Source organism: Anarrhichthys ocellatus, unplaced genomic scaffold, assembly GCF_004355925.1.
Source record: "Anarrhichthys ocellatus isolate YVR2014 unplaced genomic scaffold, GSC_Weel_1.0 scaffold60, whole genome shotgun sequence".
Classification (NCBI taxonomy): domain Eukaryota; kingdom Metazoa; phylum Chordata; class Actinopteri; order Perciformes; family Anarhichadidae; genus Anarrhichthys; species Anarrhichthys ocellatus.
Window position 1 is genome coordinate 1,108,794 of NW_022280090.1, and position 24,035 is coordinate 1,132,828.

At 43.9% G+C, this 24,035-nt stretch overlaps 1 protein-coding gene across 1 annotated transcript in view; it reads right to left on the bottom strand.

Moving 5' to 3' along the window:
- The window catches only part of LOC116396806 (plexin-A2-like), a 78,003-nt gene that overhangs the window by 14,549 nt on the left and 39,419 nt on the right, over positions 1-24,035 (bottom strand). Inside the window, exons 6-21 of the mRNA XM_031871654.1 lie at positions 21,675-21,798; positions 20,383-20,536; positions 19,769-19,865; positions 17,186-17,300; positions 16,101-16,301; positions 15,282-15,378; positions 14,327-14,526; positions 11,515-11,666; positions 9,633-9,750; positions 9,220-9,356; positions 8,510-8,677; positions 6,665-6,758; positions 3,737-3,976; positions 2,430-2,573; positions 1,709-1,943; positions 1,120-1,262 (exon numbers count right to left, since the gene is read on the bottom strand). Of these exons, the coding sequence (XP_031727514.1) occupies positions 1,120-1,262; positions 1,709-1,943; positions 2,430-2,573; positions 3,737-3,976; positions 6,665-6,758; positions 8,510-8,677; positions 9,220-9,356; positions 9,633-9,750; positions 11,515-11,666; positions 14,327-14,526; positions 15,282-15,378; positions 16,101-16,301; positions 17,186-17,300; positions 19,769-19,865; positions 20,383-20,536; positions 21,675-21,798 (2,419 nt within the window). The remainder of the gene's footprint in view (positions 1-1,119; positions 1,263-1,708; positions 1,944-2,429; positions 2,574-3,736; positions 3,977-6,664; positions 6,759-8,509; positions 8,678-9,219; positions 9,357-9,632; positions 9,751-11,514; positions 11,667-14,326; positions 14,527-15,281; positions 15,379-16,100; positions 16,302-17,185; positions 17,301-19,768; positions 19,866-20,382; positions 20,537-21,674; positions 21,799-24,035) is intronic.

Here is a 24,035-nt window from a genome sequence, read left to right on the forward strand (position 1 = left end):
ACACACACACACACACACACACACACACACACACACACACACACACAAAAAGACGCACATGCTCATTAGATAATGCCCACTCAAGGATGAGAAAAGTCATGACATAGATGGAGGAACATGAAGACAGAGTGAGCTGTACACAGATATTCTCATAAATGATCTCAAGGCAAGAAAAACAACCACTGGTGTGGCACATCCGTCTCCACTTTTGATTCATATCTTCTAAATTCATCAAGAAGTTCATCAAGAAAAAGAATACTATAAGAAACTATGCTATGATTTTTTTCAACAAGTGAAGGGCCTGTTATTTTGATGAAAAAGTCAGAATGTTTAAACTGCAATCAGAGAGGCTCTTTAGAAGAGAGACCTTTTGAAATCATTGTGACCATAATAAGAGCTTGATTACACCAACTATAACAAAACCGGCCTAATTATGACCTGAAGTACCTGAGAATTTGTTCTACAAATAATGAAAAGGCAAATGGTTTATCATCAGAGTTTCTTCAAAATGAGTTGTAGAGTGCTTTATAATTAAACGCTTGAGGGCGAGACGATTATAAGAACAATCTCGGCTGTCGAAGAACATTTTTAAAACCCGGTTCTTTTGAATTTGAGAAAAGACGAGATGAAAATAAGGACCACAATCAGAAGAAAAGTAATGCTACCCAAGACCGGTACAAAGAAGCCAATGTGAGAATAATGCTTAGGGAATTTCTTGATTTCTTTGTATTACATAGTGAATCACTTTGTGCTATCCTGGAGTTTCTGATGACGAAAACAATCCTTGTAACATCAGATGTAGATCAATAATTAGTTTTGAATGCAAAACGCTAGGAGTCCGAGACCAAGAAAAGTTTGCCTCAAAATAGAACTCCTAATAAGATCTGCCTACACGCTCTTCCAGCTGGTGTGGACACCATTAAACAAACAGACCTCAAACCACAGTGAGGAGACTGACATTTGCTCACTCTGCTCTGTTTCGACAGCAGTTTGACAGCTCTTGCCAACGAGCCAAAATCAATCTAGTTTGGAGTATACTAGAGCCTTAAGGTCAAGGTGTCGGGAGAAATGGCAGAAACTGTACTGAGGTACTGCAGCCCTGCTTCAGAGGCATCTTACCTCCAGCTCTCTGAGCACAGGGTGATCATCGATGCCGGGGAAGAGAACCCTCATGGCGTAAGTGCGATAGTCCAGGTAGGGGATGCCAGCTCGGTCCAGATCGCTCGTTAACTCGTTGATGTCCGTCTGTAGCTCTGCAAAGGCTGCATGTGACGCAAAAGTGTGTGTTACATGTTTTGCAGCGTCAACTTTTAGTAAACCAAAAAAAGTATTTTTCCTTTCTCAACTGTTGTGGAACACTAAAATCAAGACAAATAGTTGATGTGTTTGGGAAGCATTGCAGTTAATATAAAGAGTGTCACAAAATTTAAAAGCAGTATTTTGAGGACATTTTTAGATCTACAAACACTGTAGTAATGTATCTTTCTGAATATATTTCATTTTGGGCTTGTGTGTTTTTGTTAAGGCATCTAAATAATGACCTTTCAATCATTTCCAAGCCAATAAACATGTATATAAGATAATAAACCTTCATTCAGATCAATCAGTCAAAACATCGGCCCTTAACAGACAGCGCTATATTGCAACCACAAATTTCACGTTCATTTGGGCAGCGTGACTTTCAATGTCTCAGATCAGCCTCCCTCACCTTCCTTGCACTCGAGAGCCACTCTGGACTCCAGGTTGTCCATCTGCATCTGCAGGCGCTTCAGAGTGAGGTCGTTCTCATGTGACTTCCGTCTGTAGGCCAGCAGGACTATGACGACAATGATGAGGAGCAGCCCTCCTCCAGCTGTGATGCTGAAGATAGCAGGAAGGGTGAGCAGGCTGTCGGACCGGATGTGAACGTCTCCTGGGGAGATGTGGAGTCCTCCTACTTGGACCTGAATAATAATAATAACAATAATAATAATAATAATAATAATATTACAGGCCCAATATTTCATTGTCCTGAAAATGCTCCAAAAACAAAGCAAATCATGAATAGAAAGGCTGTCCTGGATTCAAAACATTGTTGCTGAAGTATTAAATTGGCAAATACAATAGAGATATGGACCATTTTCCTGAACAATCGCCTTTGAAGAAAACCGTTTTTTAAAAGTTCCAGGCACACCAGCTTTCTTTTTCACAGCTCTTTGCCTCATTGTTTGCAAGCGTGCCTGTCAATAATTCTGGAGCGCAATGTGCTGTAATTGGGAACCCACCAGACCATGAGTGACAGACAATGACAGAAAGCCAGCGAGTAACTGAAAGACTGCCGGTGACCCACAAACGCACAGTGATGCACAAACAAGCACTGACCTACACACCAGTGACCCGGATCCATGCAGACACACAGTCAGATGGACAGAAAACACTTTTAGACTGACCAGGACTTTGTGCTGCCCGGTGAGGTTTGGGGGCTCACAGAGTAGCTGAGTGTCGGACACGGTGAGAGAACAGGGCGTCTCTCCGATCAGCACCGTGTAATTCAGCCGGGCTCCACCGGCTGCGGACGGCACAAGGTTACGTCCCTGCAACACAGTTACAGAAGCAATATACAAAACATCAGAACATGAAAATATATCATCATTGGGATCTCAACAAACGAAAGGTCTGGTCTAAGGCATCAGATGAGAATGTTGTTTTCAAATCGCATCTACTGTACAGTAACCAAAAGTAGTGTACATACCCCATTGGAATTTCTATGTTGTTTCTACAAAGTTTCTGTTTTGTAGCATCATTTCTTGCCGATTATGCGTATTTCATCTTAATCTGCATTGATTATTACCATGCGATATCGAGGCATTAGTATAATTACTGTAATCAACCCTCTTGGAGAGGACCGCCAGACAGTTTTTCAGTTCAGCAAAATGATTTCACCTAACAGAGGCAGATGCAAAGCAGTCTGCTATGCTGTTCCTCCACGGCAAACAGAGACAAAGGTGTGTACGTGGTGTAGAAGTGAAAGGTAGAGGGAAAGATCCATTCTAGAGACGGGACGCAAAGGAGGGAAATCATGGGAAATGCAGTTTTTTTCAGTCCACTATTGTTTTATTTGTTTACAGCGTGTGTAGTAAAGCATTTAAATACATTTCATGAATTCAGAAATATTATGTGTTGCAGATTATGTGATCAGATGTATTCAGGGCTGGAGGTACAGCAGTGAGGGCGGGGTATAGATGTCATTTGGTGTTTTCACACCTCCAAAAGGAAGTCAGCATTTTCTGCACGTTGTGGTTCGCTTTGCCCCTTGCCTTGTATTTTAGACCTTGAGGCTTGCCGTCAACAGATCAAAAGCTATTGCACCAGGACACTCAAAAAATAAACAAATTGGCGGAATCATGGCCGCTCGTACAGCTAGCACAACAAGTGGACGAGGAGTATATAGAATGCGCCCGTGCCTACCCTAAAAAGGTCATTAAAGGGGGAAGATAAGAATGACGGTAGATAAGGTGTGAACAGATATAGGACTGAGGCCCCATCAGAGCTGAAGTGGGCCGGAAAGAGAACTGAGTCCAATTGACAATGCGAACACAAAAAAGGACTGAGTCACTTTAATGTTGGTCTACTTTTTGCTGTTTGAGTTTGGTTTGTTTAAAAAGGACTATATGTGAAAACATGTCACTGTCAGAATTTCCTCTCTGTCCATTGCAGGGAAATCAAAAAAGGAGAAAGAACCCATCGTCTGACGTACTTTGAGTATGATTGGAGCTCCGGGTTTCTGCTCCAGAACACCGGATAGACTGAGGGGCTCCAGGTACGGGTTGGGGTAGTAGACGAAGATGGTGTTGTTGTAAGTGAGCAGAGCTTGAACGTTGTTGAAGACGAAGCCGAACTCGTCCGCGTGTTTGATCGTCTCCTGGTCGGCGGTGTAGTCGGCCTTCAGAGACGGGGCGAAGCAGCTGATGGTGGTGGTGTTGAGCACTTTGCACACCTGGAGAAGAATCGATACGGTCAACGTCACACAGGTCACAGCACATACAGTACCCACGACCAGACCGAGTGTGAGACGTAGCACAGTATGACAAATGTCTTTTGATAGCAAAGACATTTTAAACCCTCTAGTCATTGTTCATTTCACTTCATGTGAATAGTTTTTTAATAAGGCAATATATACATTGTACTCTTTGTAAATCTAGAAAGCACATTTGCTTAATAGATCTGAACAGATGCCTCGTTTCATGCCCATCTGCGGTGGAATTACTGTTGTCAGTCATTTCTTAACATCCAGATGTTGTGAATCTTTTGGAGCCTTTTAATCATAATCAACTTGTGTATGAACATAAATATACTGACGACCTCTGTGGTGTTAACCTATATAACCTCCAATATCTGTTGCAGTATTGCCTGTAGATTTACGTCCTATCCATATGTTCTATGTCTGCTCTCGTGTTTTTGACCTTCTGTCTGTAAATGTATGACATCTGCTTTGCCACGATGATAGAGCGCTGCAGGGACGATGTTATTTTGTAATACCAGCCCTGGAAGTTATCGTTGCACTTGTTCCCTCCTCAAAAAGCCAATGGGATTTTTTTGTTTTCCCCAATTTGGATTATTGGACAAAATAAAGTCTGTGGCAGACACAGGTTTATGATAATTACACATTTTTTTTGAGCAAGATGATCTTCACAAATGAACCCCACTTTTACGATTTTTGAAGCGAGAAGACAATCGGCAGAAGTAAAAAGCTAACGTTAGGCTATAAACGAAAGACAACGAGGCTGCGATGGCATTTTCAAAGCTTCAAAATGCACATGAGGGGTATTTACTAAAGTATTTTATGTCATGGAACAAAACGATAAAATCACTAAAGCTTGTGTCAACCAGAGACCTTATTTCAGGCATCAAACCAAAAAAACATTTAAAAAACCCATTAACTTCAAGACGAGGGCACCGAGTGCAAAGACGCTGACTCATTCCTGGGTTTTAGGACTCACTCCTGCAGCAATCTACAGTGCTGAACACTAAAGGCATCCCAGAGTCCTTGGTCAAATGTTTTTATCTACCAGAAACTGTATTCCATATAAAGCCAATCACTCGCTCCCTTGGTGAGGTTAATATCACATTGTTAGTTATTGGTACTCTCTGGAATTGGCATGTGCTTTGTGTTTCCCTCAGCAATTCTTGAAAATCCTCCTCTAAATGAAGCAGACACGTTGAATTCCCCCAGCCTCAGGCCGGTTTTTTAAGCTTCAGTTTGTATCTAAGGTTTCACAGAAAGTTTGTTTCAAGTCAATTAACCGCTTTTGTGAGTCAAAACATTTTTTAAGCAACTCCAGTGATGTTTTCGAGATATGTGCGATTAAAGCGACTGCCCTCATTACATTTGCCAATGACCCTCCTTTAGCAGCTGAAGCGGGTCAAAGTTCAGCTTTAATCCCTTCAGATCTCAGTACTGCCAGTGACACCGTAAAACATGCAGCTTTAATTGACTGGCTCAAATTCTGGGCTGGCATCATTAACGCACCATTTAATTAGCTCAGGGCAAACCGCTCACACACAGCATTGTCATCAGCACTTTCAGTGGCCTCATCATGGGCTTTCTTTCACATGCTTCCTCCTGAGCTTTATTATCTTTAGATATAGTGTTTATTTCCACAGCTTTGACAACAAATTAGATCTTTTCAATTTTCCAGGGTAGTTTAACCCAAGCTGACTTAAATATATAAGCATATTTATTGGTCTAGACAAAGCCATTATCGCCTTGTCTCTTTTCTTTATTTCGCCATCAATAAACTCTGTCTTTAAAATGTCTACCTTACGCTGCTAGAAGCAAACATGCTCATCGTTCCATTTCTGTTATCTCTTCAGCGGTTACTAGAATGGATTTTTAAGAATATATGGATCTATTTCGAGGTCAAGCCAAAAGTTCCGCCCCAGAACTTTCGACCCCACTTCAGCTGGTGTGCAGTCTCAAATCCTCAGGCAATTCCCTGACTGGTCCAGAGTTGAAAAATAAAGGGCTAAAGGTGACTGAACTGATGCCGCCGGGGCCCCGACACTCTGGAACAATCGATCACTTTGAAACGAAATGCCTGAGGAGCTCAGACGAGCAGAATCGGCACCATAAATCACCTCCCAAAACTCAGTTGTGTCAGTCTTTTTAAAATCTCATTTTAGAGTGAACTCCTCTTTATGCTACCTCTGTCTAACCCCTTTGTCTATGTATGGCTTCATTTTGACATTCACAGTGACGCTGACATTTTCCAAACTACGGCCTATTAGATTGTGCCCGCAGGATTTCCAGCTCTTTTTGGACAATTCGCTCTCCATCCTCCAGTCTGTTTGGTCCAGAGACCAGTTGTTTTTCCGACTCTGACTCACACTTTAGTAGTGCAGTAGGTAGATAATATTTCATACTCAAAACTAAACCAGCTCTAAACATCCTGTCCCCCTAAGATGTGTAAAACTAAAGAGGTTTGTGACTAAGGCTGTATAAATGCTTTACAAAGATGTCACCACGGATCAGCGTGTAAAAACAAAACCCCGGGCCCTGAATCTCCCTGTTTACGACTGTAGCAAACTGTCAATAAAGAACAACTTCAGTGTGACATTTCCATCAGCTTGAGTAAGCAACGCCAATAAAAGTTGAGTGCAGTGTATTAGCAGTTGTCACACTCACATTGACGGATTCATGGCCGGCGTATTTGACTCTGACGCGCGGCTCCTGAACCACATCCAGGTTGGTCCCGGTCACCGTCAGTGTGGTGTGTCCGCTGTTTTGCAGGGAAGGAGAACGTTTTTCCATTAGTACCGAGAACTATTGGTCAAAAACACATGCACATACACATGCACATATACAAGCGCTCCACCTCAGCTCCAGGTAGCCCGCATGTGAATGCGAGCTGCGATTCTCAATGATTTAATTGGTGTGACCACTGCGAAGAGAGCAATCTTTGCAAACCCCACGTTTTTTTCCAGAGCAACTGCATTAATGCAGGTTTGAGGAGGTATAGCTGGCGCGGCAGCTCGCTCTTTGTTATTGGGCAGGAGAGCCAGATCAAACGGCAAACCAGCTGGCTGCTATTTTATATTCATCCATGACTGTGGGGCTGGCATGGCATGAATGCGGGTGCTGCTTGTTTACATATCTGCTCTAGATGTGATTAAAATAAACAACGCTCTCTCATCTCTGTGTAACCTGTGCTGCAGCGTGAGCTCAGAAACCCAAAGTATGGAAAAGCTGGAAAGTAGAGAAGCAGAGACAAAAGAGGCGGGGTGGGGGGGGGGGGAGAAATACAAGAGAGAAGTGATGAAAAAATGGCGTAAAAGAAGAACTGGCCAGCCTTGTCAGCCTGACGGAGTGCCAATCCTTCTCTTCTCACACTTCAAAGGGTACCTAAGCTTGTAGGGCCACATAGTGGGACAGCATATTCATGACGAGGGCTCTTGGTTGCAGCTCCACAAAGCTCCTCCTGTCACTAGGCTGAGGGCCAGGGTGGCTTTCTGAAGTCTAATCTGCAGGGACGTAGCGCTGGGTAATCCCACCCGCAACCAAATTAATTAAGTGCCGTCATTTATTTAGTTGGAATACAGGTGACGCACCTTTTTTTTTTAGCAGCGACAGAGAATTCACTCACTCTAATAGTGTCAGCCTCACACTCACTCGCATTAATATTTTAGTGAAATGTGGCATAACTAAAAGTGCTGTTTTTTAAACAAAGATTGTCGTTTGTTTAGATTAGTCAACCTTGCCAACCAACAGCCGTGATAGAACTGACAAGCACAACGCCTCAGTTCTTTGCATCACTCTCTCTGTAAACTCACAGATTGCCTGGCGCTGCTATAATCTGAACTGGGCAGGCCACCACATGAAGGCAGGATGGTTTTATTTATAACATTTGATTTCTAGTTGAAAGATTGAAGATTGACAGATAGTGTCCTTGGCTTTGCGTTGATCAGCTAACATTTACTTTCCTCTTATGTGCGTCACCCTTCGTTATACTTCCTAGAGATAGATTTGCAACTTGTGCACACTGGATGGGCTGGGATTTGATGACAGCACGACCGTAACAATTAGAAATACAGTAAAAAAAAAGACAGCAAACAATTGCAATGTGGATGCAATGTGCATTCGCTAGTATTCATCATGCAATGTGAAGAGCAGCTCAAGCTCACGCTCACACCCACTTACAGTCTCACCAAGGGGCTGCGCTCATCAAATATGCAACATGCAAGCTGCAATTTAGCCAAACGAGATCACTTCCTCTCGCATTACTTGTCGAACCTTTCTCTAATCAAAAGTAACACCGTACTTGCAACCCATGAGCATGTGAGAGCTGACAAAGTTATCCACACGCCGTAAAGTTTGCGCGCCTGTGGACTGTGTGAGGTAACACGATCACAATAAAAAACACTGGGAGGAGTTGCAAACTCCACACAGGAAGCTCCAGAGAATAAACCTCCATCCTCCCGAAGTACCATGCAGTGTACACATGCGTCTGTTATCTGTGTGTGTGTGCGTTACCTGGTGATGCTCCACAGGGGTTCAATACGCTGGACTGTGGGGTCTTCTATGTACTCAAAGGCCAGACTCCCGGGAACTTTGGCCCGGTCGACGCTCAAACTGACCTGCACCGGTCCGGCTCTCGTCACGGACGGCGCAGAGAAGCACACGATCTCGGACACGGTGCGCCTGGTGGGGACACGGGAAGAGCGATTTACTCACGCCTTTCTGACTGTGACTCTGCCCCCTCGCTATTGCGGTGGCAGATCCCTGACTTCACGCAGTTATGAGCCCTGCACATTACCACTAGAGGAGACGATCCATTATAGTCTGTCCCGTCTCTTCCTCATTACAGACACATTAGGGATGGAACACTGTAATTAGAAGGTGCTCTAGCTAATGGCTTCCTCGACTCACCCTCCTGACTCCTACCATGTGAGGCATTTTGAACTTTTAAATAGATCGCTATAAATACACAGAGAACAAAAGCCACTGCTGTGGGTTTCATCACCTCCTCACAAATCATTAAGACTTTTCATGCAACGCACGAACATTTAATTGTATCCAAAGTGTGCTTCTTTAAATAGAGTGGTCTCTCGCTGTGTTTCATGGAGATTAGAGAAGGCTTAGTCTTTGATATTGTGTGGAGGAAGTCTCACTTCTGTGAATCTGAAGTCTAAAGGAATGTAAGGTGTAACGTAACATCGGGAAGTCGTGTTCTCATCACCCACCTGTACAGCTCACAGGTCTGATTGCCAAAGTACACGTTAACAGTGCTGCCAGCGCCCAGGTTCTCCCCGACAATGGTGACCTTGGTGCCCCCAGATTCAGGCCCTCTGCCTGGGGTCAGTGCCAGCATCGAAGGGGTCTGAGGAGAACCAAAATTCATTAATGATTCACACTCAACATAGATCAAACACAGATTACAGTGCTTCTTATTAATCGTCCACCGGCCTCGGCTAATTAACCTCTGTGGAACTCAAAAGTTAACATCAAAACTCTTTAAAAACAAAAAAGGTCGACAAATGAGCTTCTTTGGAGAATAAATGGTAATGAAGAATGACCCATGTTCATCACATGTTCATCCTAATTCATAGCTTCAGAACAAATGGACAAAGTGAATGTGTTTGAGTGCCAGAATCACCACAAAGGAGTAGAGCTGGGAGGACTGCGCTCGTAGTTCTGGTCTGCATTCGCCAACACACAGCTTAACGGGACCTGGAGCACTTCTTTTAGGAGCTGCAGCCATCTCGCACACAATCCTATCCAGACAAAAGACACAAAGACACAAATGTTGGTCGGGAAAAAAACAAACAGTCATGCAACAGATCATGGTGCATACAAAGTAGTGGTGTAGCGGACCACTGTCGATCCGTACGGATTCCCCCTCACGGTTCAGCACGCATGTGAACCACAGATTAATTACAGTTTAAGATTAACCATCACAGTGTGAAATACAATCTTACTCGTAAAATGTAGTGTTGGTGAGAAACTTGAATAAATCCAGTTGTTTGAAGGAGATGTTTCCACAACAACATGAATAGTTATTAGAGATGAACTATGACCTCTGTACACTAACTCTAAGCAGCTTACAATACATCATTAAAACTACTAATGACAAGATTTGTTTTAATCCATAAATTATTGCATTATTATCCAATGTTATTTCCTAATCATTTAAATTGTGTTTTTATGAAGAGAAACAAAACAACTATAGATGATTATAACAAAGCAAAAGTATAACGTAGAATTTTGGATGGTCTAAACTGACTTCACAGCAGTTGAACTGTTTTTTGGGGTGGATGGAGCCTTGTAGACCAGCTGCTATAATGAAACAACAAAGGGATCTGTATCTGCCATTATGGATCATCAACGATCATCAATTAGTGTCAGTGGCAAAAAAAAAACGTGATCAGGGATCTCAAAAAGTTATACTTGCTCCTTTTTTTTCTTTTGTGCTGATCCGATTCGTGACTCTGATCCGTGACACGATCGCAACCGTGAGTTTTATGATCCATTGCACCGCTACATGCAAGTAATAACAAAAGCCAGGCAAACACACACACACACACACGGCAGAATCACCCACTGTATCACATCTGTTACGTATTGCACAGGGGGAAGGTGGCCTCTGCTGGCCGGTGTGATTGAGGCAGACTTTCATAGAAGTTGTGGGTCAATACAGAGGGTCGTCTTTCTTCCTAATGGGAAGCCTATAACAGCAATATAACTCAAATGATAAACTGCACCCCTCCCCGTCTTCAGCACAATTGCCACCCACCATTACCTCCGGTTGCCATGACAACATAGGGGTTTCTTCGATAAATCAGTATTGCCTGTCAGGTCAATAAGATGAAGTGTGCCGTGAATAAGTCATTATAGCAACTGACCCCATGCTGAAATTAATGGTGGTAACAGTTGTAATGCCATGTTTTAAAGCGCCGTGTGTGCCGTGTGAACAGCCCCGCTACAATAAGACCTATGAATCGTCCTCGCCCATCCCTTCTATTCATAAATCACGGGAGTTTTCCAATTTTCTGCTGGCACGTTCTTTTCTTTTTCTCTCTATTTTTTTTTTCTTCTTTCTTTTTTTACAAGGATATAAATAAAGTCCCTGCAGCCTGAGCCCAATCGCATTACATGGCTGTGAGAGAAACACATGGCTAACATATTGTCCCTCCAGTCAGCGACATGCAGTGCATTTCAATTACAGCTGTGCCGACAGCCTCATAACGACAGTGACACAAAGACCGTCTCTTCCTTTGGCTCTGACTGCACCAGAGCAATGCAAAGCCCCCCCACACACACACAATCCTACAACCTGATGAGGCATCACTGGGCTCCAGCTTATTCACAGATTCTGCTAGTGACTGAGGGGAAAAAAATTGTGTGAGAGAGAGAAAGAGATTGTGTTTATTTTGTGTGTGTGTGTGTGTGTGTGTGTTTGCATCTGCACTGTATGTCTATGTACGGTACAGTATGAATCCATGCGTGTCTGGGCAGGGGAGGGGAGGAGTCTCTCTTACTGTTCTGCAGTGATGTATCCTTCCTCCTGTGGGATGCACTGCACACCCGCCACCTCCACGTTGCCCTCCAGCTCAGAGAAGGACAGACCCAGGTTCAGGCCCTGGATGGTGACCAGTGTGCCCCCCTCCAGAGGTCCCGCCACTGGACTCACCTACGTAGGAAGGAGCATAGACTGTATTTAAGAAGTAGACGTGACGTCATTGGTTTGTGGAGTGCTGTTTTGAAGCCTTGAGTTCTGCATTTTGCCAGTCGCCATCTCGGTTTCTGGCCGTCGCCATCTTGTTTTTTTGCAACCAGAAGTGACAGGAGAAGGTGGAGCTAAGTACAACCGAATGCTGAATAAGACATTTTTAAGCGATGATACAAATGTTACAATTAACTTTCATGAATTGAAAACCCACTGTCGACAAAAACGCGGACAACGCCGTGGTAGCAACCTGTCAATCACAAGGTTTCTCATAGACTTCTATACAACCAGAGGAGTCGCCCCCTGACGGTCATTAGAAAGAATGCAAGATTAAGGCACTTCTGCATTGGCTTCACTTTTCAAATAACACCTCAGATACACATATGTATATATATTTATATTCAAGAATTTCATATTGGAGAATAATGTGCCTTAAAGAGAGTTTCATTCCAAAATAATAATTAAATGTAATTGGTTACAGTGTCGGTTAAGAGTCACATGGATTCAACGGTTTTCCCATCCCAAGAGGAATATAATTATGTTGACTTTCCAGTTCTGTATAAGTCTTGGGCAGAAATATCAATTGTTGGCGACTTTAATACAAAAATACCGACCCTCAAAATGTGTATTGGTTCAAGGACGCCTAAAACCTTCACAGCAACCAACGCAACCTAGAAGTGCTATTTCAAATGCAGCTGGGGCTTCTTTTAAGATTCTCAATTCTTCAGATTCGTTGAAGAACCTAAAGTACTACATGACCTGAATGACTGAGCATCTCCACAGACACACTTCCCACTGTGTAATCTCTATGTAAACATTAAGTAGATTTACCTTAAGTCCCATACTGACAGGAAGTTTCTTTTTTTTTTTTTTAAAGCTTTGAAATCCACCATAATTCAAAACAAACTTTACTGAATAATGCAGTGAATAACAAAACCCTGAGAAACCTATTGACAGTGTCCCAGCGGGAAACCTTTGGACCTGCAGAGCAGAACAGGAGCGACACTCCCTCCACTCCCGAGCAGCACTCAGCTGCAGCTCCTTCAGGAACACTAATAATGTGACGGGGACTTCAAAGGGTCGCGCCTCTTTGAAGTGCAGGAGCCCTGCATCTCCGTGTCTGACCCACTGTGCCTCATTCTGGAGAATGAACAGGAGTTTGTGACATAAAAGATCCATCACCGCTCTCTAAACAGACTGAATTCGTTAAGCTGTCAAGCACTTAAGGTATTCAGCCGGCGTGGGATAAAATGCGAGATAGTCTCAGGTAAACAGGCACTTGGATGGGAAATTGGAAGGTGGCCACGCATAAAAGTGTTTGTTGTTGATATTTTCACAAGAATATCCAACAAGATGTCTCGGCCTATTGTTTCCGGATACTTAGAGGTATGAATACTCGGATGATGGTTGAAGAAACAGGCTTGTGACTGGACATTTATGGGCAGTGGTCTTTTAACCCCCAAACTCTCTCAGTAAGTAAACAGCAGAACTCAAATGGTGCTTTCCGAAAGTAAAAGCTATTAATTATCTCCACGGGAAAAGTCGTTATGCGGACAATATATATGCATAGGAACCAAAACTATGGTATGTGTACCTGTAGAGAGTTTACTCCCATATTTCTGGAGAAGCACAAAACTGACACAAATAAAAGTAGTGATAGAGTAGATCCAGCTACTGTAAAAAACGACTTCATCTTTGTTTCTCCATCAGACACGCCTCGCACCTCAGTCAATGAGTTTAGCTTTTTTTTTTATTGCTAACAAAACTCCCAAAAGAAGACTTTGCCTTCCTTGCATCTTTAACTTAAAAGTTTCTGAACAAATGACCACAATGTCACGATTGCTTTCAACTGATTTGCCAAGTTCAAGACGTACAATTTGTATTCCTTGGAGTTTCTGACATATCGTATTGCAGCTCTGTTGTTTTAATTGGCATGACGCGTCACCGAGTCATCGGAGAGCTGAAAGAAAGCTGAGACCAGTCAGGCGTCAGTTTGTAGCTTCATGTCAGCGGCTTAAATAGAAAATGACTTGTAGCCTGTTGCTGTGTCGCCCATAGTGTGAACACACCAATCATACGTTTCTGTTCTAAAAAACGCAGTTAGCCTGTTCCCATTGCTATTTAAGGACATAACTACGTCAATGATCGCCCGAGCAACACTTCAACAGCGACTCACCGACAAAGTAGAACGCCAATTTTGGTCCTTTTGTTCCCTTTGTCGCTCATAGTGTGAAATATTTTTTTGAATTGTCATATGCATACGGGTACAAACATGAAATTTGACTTCTTCATTCAAACCATAAGCATTAGGAGCGGTGGGCTGCTGTAAAGCACCCACAGAGCAACTTGGGGCTCATTCGCTCAGGGACACTCCAGCAAGCAGACAGTAGGATCACAGATCGAACCACCAACCTTGTGTTTGAAGGACGATCCGCTCTACCCACTGAGCCACGGCCGCCCCAAAGCAGAAGAATGACAAATGCGTATAACACTCTCAACCACCAGAAACTACTCATTCTAGTTAATTACTTGGCTAAAGGAACTCGCATCTCACAATTAAATTGCACAATAAGCCTAGCGGCTTGACGGGATTGACTGACCGGGCAAACAAACAAACAACTGACCTCAGTGATGCGTGGGTTGGTGCACTTGACATTCTTGGCGGAACGGTCCAGCCAACGGCTCGCATAGGGTGAGATGGGAGGACAGTGCTGCCTCATGGTGCATCGGCCCTCACCGCTGCACCATCCACACTGGAACTTCCTCTCCGCCCGCAGACACATGCCACAGCTGTCCCGCTGGGCGCTGCACTTGTAGAGGTGCACTGTGGGACACCGCAGAGGATCTCTGGTCAGTTAAATAACAAGTCATTTCGGCGTGTCAATATTGAGGTTTTTGAAGAACATCGCCGGTATAATAGCTTATAAATCAAATGTCAGCCATAGAATATGCTGTAAAAGCGCCAGCAGGGAGTCGTGACAATTCGATTTAGACAAACTGATTCACACATTCTTAAACAGCAGGTATTTACAGTCAATTCCATAAAAAAATGAATAACCGCCTACAACCGAGGAGTCAACTTGAGAATTCACCTAAATTCGTATTGTTTAAATTCCTTCTTCCAAGTATTAAGGAAAAAAGATGGCGAGGTAATCCAATAAACCTTTCTTTGAAGTCTGTCGCCTACATCCTCTCTCCTGTAAGTAGTCTGTATTCATGCCCATATAAAGTAACTTGCCTGCGTAACAAAAAGGCCTGTTGAAATTCATGGCCATCACTGTGTATATCCTTGGCAACAGGGATGCTTTTAATGCACAACCCACAATGAAAACTCGTATGATGATGGAGAGGACAACCAAGAGCAGCTACGAGAGCGAAACTGAGCAAATATGAAGATTCACCCTTCACCCCTCCGGGCACACAAGTGATTGGGTGTTTTTTGATAAGACTCCCTGCTATTGTGAACTTTCTCTCAAGGCCCTTTGGGAGCCTTATAGTGGTCTCTATGACCCATCTATCCCCCCGTGGATTGAGTGCTTTACACTTCTCTGGCCTGGCAGTGATGGATGGCAGAGGCACCTTTAATCTTCTCGGGATTGTCGATGATGAAATTGCCGTTCCATACGATGGAAAGGTCCACTGCCAGGTCACTGATCTTCACACCCTCGTACAAGTACTGAAAAGCAGAGACAGAGAGTGAGGGAGTGTGCGGTAAGTGGATCCAGAGAGAGAGAGAGAGAGAGAGAAAGTCAAAGCACGACAGAGGATAGAATGAGACAGAAACAAAGTCAGAATGGAGGAAAATGAGCGAATGGAAGGGCAGAAGAGAGATGAGGTTCTTAACCATCTGTCATTTCTGCCATGGTTGTCTGCTCCTCTCCTCTTTGACATGTAGGGACGCAAACCCTGGCTGGGGCGGCCAATCATCCACATCTGCGGAAAATGGCCTTTTCATTCACTGTCACAGAGCGGCAAGGTATGCTTTGCATTGGAATTTAGCCTCCGATTTGCATTGTGCAACAAACATCTCCTGTATTCATCCCAGACCTGTGACTTTCTGTCGGGAACATCCCCTTTTCGCTTGGCGAACGCCGAGCCGTTAGTCCGACAATATGCAGCTCACGAGACAAGGTCGTGTTGAATTCAGGGTTTCCATCTTTTTCACTTTACACCATACACATTTTTTTTTTCTAACCTTTCCTTCCCTTGTCGGTCTCCTTTCCCTCGAATGCCTCGCACCTTTTGCCATCACTCTCGCTTTCCCTCTCCTCTGCTTTCTCCTCATATGCTCAGGCGTCATGCACTGATGTACCCTATGCACCTTGCCTACACAGCATCCAAGCTGTCTGCCTCATTTGACAGCTGTGAGACTCCCACTGGGAGTGTTTGAGGTCATACCGAGCTGTTCTGGCACTGCACGCTGGTGCTGTTGAAGCGCAGCGCCGTGACACGGTGGATGACACCCTGCACGTGCACCACGCACTCGTAGCCCCGCTGGCCCGACTGCGGCTGCGGGAGGTTTCGGGCCCTCAGCGTGATGGGTCGGACCTCACCGGCCGGCAGGAGGATTTCCCCAGAGTGAAGGAGCTGAGGGCAGTCCTGTGAAAACAGTGTACAAACACACATAATTGTATTATTCACGGAAAGAGAGCACACACTCTTTCATGTTGTCCGGCCTTTATATTACCCATGCATAATAATAATCCCTTCGGAGATTAATTGAGTTATCCTTCTACACTATCTAGTTATCTATTTTTAGTATGTATCTTCTGTCTTCTATCTGTCAATGCATGTAATCTGTGTCAATATATATGAATGTATAATATAAACATGAAGGACTGCAGGTATTATTGGGGCAAACAAATCGCTAATCCGAATATAATTTGCATTCATATGCTACATGTTACACTTTCCACTACGGTAAACTATGTAAGTAGTATTTATTACATATTTTTTAATCCATAGTAATAATGATGCTATTTTTCCGTCAGTACCCAGAGGATGAATACTAATGACTTTGCTGAAATTTTCCACTTATCCAGTAAAATATTAAAAAATCTACTGGATGGGCTGTTGCCGAGATATTCAAGGACTTTGGCGAGCCCCGGACTTTTCCTCTTGCGCCACCATGAGGTTGTTTTTTCCATTTGATTTTGATTGACATGACACGTGGTACAGACATTCCTGTCAGGAAAAGCCATAGTAACTTTGGTGATGCCCTGACTTTTCTAGCACCATCATCTGGTCAAAATTTCAAATTGTGGTTGGTGTTTTGAGCATGTTAGCATTTAGCTCAAAGAAACATTGTGCCTTTAAAACCAGCTGCCAACATGTCTGTAGACTCTTAATAGTCTTACATTTAAATCACGGACTGTGCCTTTAAGGTAAAAGTGTCACACAGGAACAGATAAATGGTGCTCTTAAAGGCTTCAGGTTAATCAGCTAACTGTAGCTCTCTTTATGTTAACGGTAATGCACAGCACCTCTGAGGCGTTGACTCTGCCCTCCTGGAAAGAACAGCTGCTGGGGTCGTGGGTGCACAGGTTGCGGTATTTACACCAGTGGCAGCGAAAAGTGCTGTTTACACAGGACAGACACCTGCAGGGACAAATGAATGCGTTACTACTTGACATGCACAATTTTAATTGAGTGGCTCTGTATTTACATAATATGTAAAAAGCTTTATTCCTTTTTTTCCTTACTCATTACCCACATCTTCCTCTCCTGTGTGAAGATGATTGAAAAGAGGAGACTGATGAAGGATTACAGCTTTCAGCTCAATTTATCGTGTCAGTGTGTTTCACTGAAAGATCAGATGTCCCTATTTTCTATGCAACCAGCAATGAATTGTGGTCTTTTTGTCAGGGATGACAATAAATGACCTGAGGTATGAAGTCTTGGCAGGAGAGTCCCTGTCACTTAAAGCACTCTTAAGCAATTTAAAGTAAAAAAGTGTTGGACAAAAAGATGTAGAGGACCTGCAGCGTCCTTGCCCTGAGCTTTATAATTTCATTATTCATTTTTTACACACGCTTGCTTTATATTTCTGGTTTTTGACTGCAATGAAAAACAGTACATTTCATTCGTCCAACTCTGGCTTGTACACAAAATCTAGAATGAAAAGTGACAACTGGATATCTGATGGGTGGAATTGCGCCACATCTTTGGCTTGGATTTGCTAAACGGCAGCCAGCGGTCAGTTGTGGATTAAAGTTGTGCTGAACCCTGTCAGACTGGATTTCATCACATTTCATTCAGCAAACGGGGAGCTGATGGTGACACAACTTTGGGTGGAGGACTTAGAGAGGTGAGGAAGTTACGAGAACAGAGACGAGTCTTCCTGTGGGGGGCCACGCAGGCTTCGCTGTGTATAATAGAGGTGTGTGGAAAACAGATCAGTGCTCTATCAAAATCATGTTCTCCCAAAATTGGTCATGCAATAAGATGAAACCATGAAGAAACTATCAAACCACTAGCAGCACTCCAATACTGCGGCTCATAGCAAGCTATACGAATGCCAATAAATGTAGTGCAGCGGCATTACATTTTGATATTAATTAGCTGCCCAGGGCCAGTATGGACATAAAAATGTGTGGGTGTGTGTGAGAAAGAAATTTTGAGGGGTTGGGTATTAATAGAACTGGACTGGCAGGGAGCTGCAAACACTGGATAATTAATTATGGAGGTTGATGTGACGCTGAGCTGGCGGCGGTAGTGGGGGGATGTGGAAGAAGAGTTGCTGGGTGAAGAGTGTGTTTGGCTTGAAATATTAATCACAGGAGTTCACAGGGTCACGCTGCAGCTAATGGAGGCTGTATCGGTGTGGTGGGGATGTGATGAGCCTCCGACTGTTTCTCTCTAATGGCTTAATGCGGTTATATTAGGGCATTCATGTCGCAGTCAAAGAGCATTTTGAATAGGTGGCATGTGTATCCACTGTGGGCTAATTTCCAAGGTTCGGCTATGAATCAATCGAGGGACTACAGAAACAAATACAAACATCAAACACCAACGTATATCTCTGAGAAAATTAGTTAAAGCTGCCTTCTTTCTCAAGTCACAAGGCATGGCAAAACCTGACATCAATCAAATATTCCCTCCTAGAGTGAACTCATTGTACATCCCTGTATCCAGCTTTTGTGCGCTCGTGGTTGAGTATAACTCACGGCGCCGTCGAAGGTTAGTGAAGTGTGCATAAGAGGCTGTCAGTTCAAATCTCTGTAACACCTCAAAAACTAAAGGAATTATTACTTTCCCTGTCCAAGTATGTGGACAAAAATGTAAAAAAAAATAATAAGAATCATGGTGAAGGTCTATTGGAGTAACTAATTCAACGTTTGGCCTTTCTGGAGGTTTGTTAAGCTGTGAAAGCTCGTAAAGTTTCTGATTTGCAGACACCTTTTAAAGCCGACAAATGCTGCTAATTGGCATTCATCCTAATAAGATCCACCTTTTGTAGCAGTGCTTGCAATTGCTATTCAGCAATACAGCTGACATTAGCATAATGGCTCAAAGTCAAAGCAGCTCCCCTGCCCTGTCGAGAAATTTATATTGGCAAGACAAAACAGATGAGTATTTAAATAAATTCCTCGTTAATTTACATTATTTTATCCACCCTCAAAGCACCAGAGCGAGGCTATCAAATCTAAAATGTCTCAACACAAACAGTCGTCTGGCTGGGACGCTCAGGACAAAGTCAAGTCAGAAAGGGGATGTGTGAGTCTGCTGCTTATCTATTCAGGGCTCCTCTGGGACTGCTGGCCTACAGCGAAGCACACTCCGTTGCACCAGTAGAGCAGCTCAGCTATGAACACCGTGGGTCTGCTATGCAGTTTCCAGATGTGAAAATGTATACGGTATTGCAAAGCCGAAGCAAACGGGCCAAGGCAAATGCATCATGTTGATTTGAATGAAACCTGACAGATAAATGGAACACTGAGGTTCTCTAACAGCCCAATCTTAAGTAGAGTTGTGAGCATCAGTACATCGTTGCCCTAAATCAAGTAGTGCTCCTCCGTCTATTGAACAAATTAAAGACAGGGGTGGGGATGGGCAGCTGGACTCACGTCTGATGGGTGCTGCAGTTGTAGAACTTCACCTCTGTGCTGGCGACCATCTGACCTGTCTCCTTTGAGTTCAGACGAAGCTCTACGCCAGCCCAGTCTGAGAGAGAGAGAAAGAGAGAGAACATAATGAGTGAAAGGATGGAGAGAGGGAATTAAAATGATGCAATAGAGAGAGAGAGAGAGAGAGAGAGAGAGAGAGAGAGAGAGAGAGAGAAACAAAAAGGAAAGGTGAAAGAACGAAAACAATGATCGAAAAGACGAGGTCAAAATGAAAAAAGAAATGTTAATACTTTTATCGCACTTCTGTAAAGAGCCACCTGGTGTCTGCATCTCTGCCGGGGCATATTGCTGTTGTCGTGAGGAAAACCTTCAGTCATAAACTTCAATCGAAGGATTACTGTATATGCTCTGAGTAAATCCTACGGCTCCTTGGTACTTACGGAGCTCCTTGGATAAACAAAAAATGCAAGGTGGTCCATCTGAAAGGAAAGCTGGTGGGTTTTTTTGGGTGTGTGTCTGGAATATTGATATTAGAAGTTCTTCACCTGACATTGGCATCACCATCAATCAGTTTTTCGTTGGTTTGTTTTGACACGAGAGGTGTCTGAGCTCACCTTGTCCTTCTGGTATTTGAGGGACCTCCTTCCCGGCCGGCGACAGACACATGACCCTGTTCCCGTTGACGTGACCGTCCACCTGGGCCTGCCGGCCAAATGAACAGGTGATTCCAGCAGAAAGGTCTGGAACATTATTCACCTCCAGCAGAAGCTTAAAAGAAAAGCAGAGGACGAAGATGTTAATGGGCCGAAACTTGTGACAGGCCAGGTTGATTGGGCCGGTTTTAGCCTGCTATATTAGGGTGGCTAGTAGGAATGATAGGCCGGCAACTAGGGCAGGAGGTAGCCCAGAGGTTTAAGTGGACTAATAGCACAAAGGTTGAGTCCACTATGTACTACAATTCTCACAATATTTTCAGAAAGCACGACAAAATGGCAAACTTGATTTTGGACACAGCCCGGGCCAAACAGCATTTTGTTTCCTTTGGCTCTGTCTAAAGATGATAACATCTGCACTTCTCAAACCCACTAATTAACACGTTAAATCTTGGTTTATACATCTGTACGAAGGCCGACCTGTAAAAACGACTACATTGACGGAAGTTACTGCTCCTGGCCAACAAATAGCCCGGCATACAACCCCCTTTGTGAAACCATAACCCATTGTTTTTACACATCTGTTTCTGTACGGACTGAACAAATGAGACCTAAGATGTTGATCAGTGAGTTTAAGAGGTGCTGGTAGTCAGGGTAGCTGCTTCCCCTGTTATACTGTGCAAAGCTAAGTGCAAAGCTAAGCTAATCTAATTGGCTGTTGGCTCCAGCAGGATATTTAACGCACCGATACGAGAGTGGTATTAATCATCTAATTCTCGGCAAGAAAGCAAATAAGTGTACTTCCCAAAATGTCGAACTATTCCCTTAAGATAATCCTCAGCACTAACTGTACTCCACTCCTCTGTGCTCTCGGCTACTGTCCAATAAACAGTTGAATTAAGCTTTTAGGTAACGCAATCAACCTTTTGGCAGATGACATCGTAAACAACTCTCGCGTCATCCCCCCTCAGCATTTGTCTCTCATCCCACAGTTCATGTATTTAAACCACAATAAATAGATCGGATGTCTACAGGGAGAACCACCCTTCTCTCTCTCTCTCTCTCTCTCTCTCTCCCTCTCTCTCTCTCTCTCTCTCTCTCTCTCTCTTCGCCTCTCACAAATCTAATCTTCTCTACCAGGCTTATACTTACTGTACATGTGGCTGCTGTACAAGGCTACTCTCAGTGATTGCTCATAAACTTTGTGAGTGGAGTGACAGAGCGGTGATTGGTGGAATGATAAGTGGACTCACAGGGACACTATGTGCTGATACAGCAATGCTGTCCGGGTGAGCGATGACCTTCACACAGCGGTCAATGTCGGTGGCGAAACGGAAGGCCTCATCCGCCCTCAGACACCGATCCCTCCTCGAGCACCTGTGGAGCAAAAGGCCCTCATTATTAAATATTCATAAAACAGTGCAGCCAGTTTAGAGACGAATAATGGCAAACGCTCCGATTTGTTTTGAATTAGTCCGGCAGTCATCCACTATGTAGACAACTACTGGATGTATTGCCATGAAAGTGTCACGTTTTTAGTTGTGAGCGAAATGTCTCAGCAACTATTGGACGGATCGTCATGAAATTGGGTTCTTGAATCATTTTGGTGGCTTTTCATCCAGCACCATCATTGAGTCAAAATTACAGTTCGTCCAATGCCGCGATTTGACCTACATAAGTAAACGAGACAATCAGAGAGAAGATTGTCTATTTCTATATAGTTCTTAATGCTTGTCATCGGTGCAATGAGTCGGATTCCGCACAAAATCAGACAACATCGCACATGTTCACCACAAACTCTTTCAGCGACCAACCGACGGTGGACAGACCCAGATCCGGCTTCGCTGCGGCCTTTGGCTCGCATTCGAAGCCCGGGTGGGAAGAGGAGAGCTCCTCACCCGGCAGCAGCATCTCCTCCTCCAGCCCAGGAGCAGAGCTTCGACTCGCTACTCCACCAGTTCCTGACCGTAGCCGAAACATTGACACCACCGTTGCCTGACAGGAGGGAAGAGAGGCACGCGAGAACCAGGACTGCACGGAGCAGACTGTCAGACCCCGGCTTGGGTAAAATGAGAGGTTTTTCCAAAGGGATTCGAAACAAAATGAAGGTTCCTCTTAGTAGCTTTAAACATCAGCTTGTTAGCATGCACTTGACCACACTATAGTGATGTCCATGTCTCGATTGTTTTTGATGATTGATCATTTCCTCCACACAGCTGTTAGTCAGATCAGATGCTTGGTCAGATCGTTCCCTATATATTTTTAATATACTTTTCCGCAGAGCACATTACACCGAGTGCAACAGTTGAATAAGCTTCAGCTCCCTAAATCCCAACAGGCAATTAAAAGTAAGAAGTGAAAGGGTTGGCACCATAGTGCGACCTTAGAATAACCGTGTAAGAGAGAAGTATAGGCTACATTTAAAGTTATCGCAAAGGATGGAAAGGATTTCTAAAACTTTGAATAATTTGTCCAGTTTTAGAAACGGGGATTTGTTGTTGAGATAGTTTTTTAATGTGGTTGTATTGATACTGATTTCTTTGAAAGAGGCATTGTCGGAGTTAGGTCTCTGCAGGCTCAGATAGTAACAGGCATTAAAAAGAACAAGAATCTCTCAGCCGTAGAGTTAAATCGTAATGGAAAACTCAGAGTCTTTTGGCTGAACACCATCATCTCTTTCTTTTAACAGTGTAATGCGCACAGCGAGGGGAGATACTACTTAATACACTCTCAGATGCTGCTGAGGGGGTGGCGCCTCCTGAGAGCTCAAAGAGCGCCGAGGCCTCGGCTGTAATTACAACACGATAAAAAGGCGGAATGGAAACGCGGTGACAGCTGTTGCCGGCTCAGCTCCTTCAGGCGGACCGGAGCCACAGGAGTATAGACGGTCACCTTCTGACCGCTCATCAACTGAAGTGCCTCCGAAAAAAAAGGGACACCTTTCATCTCAGACTGTCTTTCATTGCCTTTTATTTTGCCTCCTTTATTCGCAGCGTTTTGTCTGATGGAGCCATTTGTTCCCTTTTCCCGTCAGGCTGTGCGCCTGTTCAGCCCCCAACACACTCTGTCAGATGGGTGCTCTGGTGCACCGTTCTAAGGGTGGGAAAGTGAGATCCTGAAAGAGGTCTACATGAAACTCTTTGAGAGTCCTTCAGAGGCTGTAAAAAGACCCCAATCAGGATTTATTGGACAGAAAAATAAAGTAGCCTCATTCTGCAACGTGAGGGATCATGATTCACTTTGGGTTACTTGAGGGAACAGCAGCCTATCTATTCACTGATAAGTGTAAGGCATTAATTCAAATAAACAGCATAATGGGACTTGCAGACAAAGTCAGCACTCCGGGGGGGGGGAAGGAAAAACTACTGTTTAATGAGCCAATTTGGATTAAGACAAAACATGATTTTTTCCTCTCACTTCACAATTTGATAACACTGAGAGCTGCAATTTAAATAATGCTGATCATCATCAAGATATTGCTCGCTGAAATGCAGTCGTCATATGATGAGACGGGGGTTAATCCCCGGCTGAGGTCAGCGAACCAACTCTGCCGCTGTTTGGGAAACACAGCGTTTTAATCGCCTGAATCCCCTTTTCTCCATATCGAGGTATTA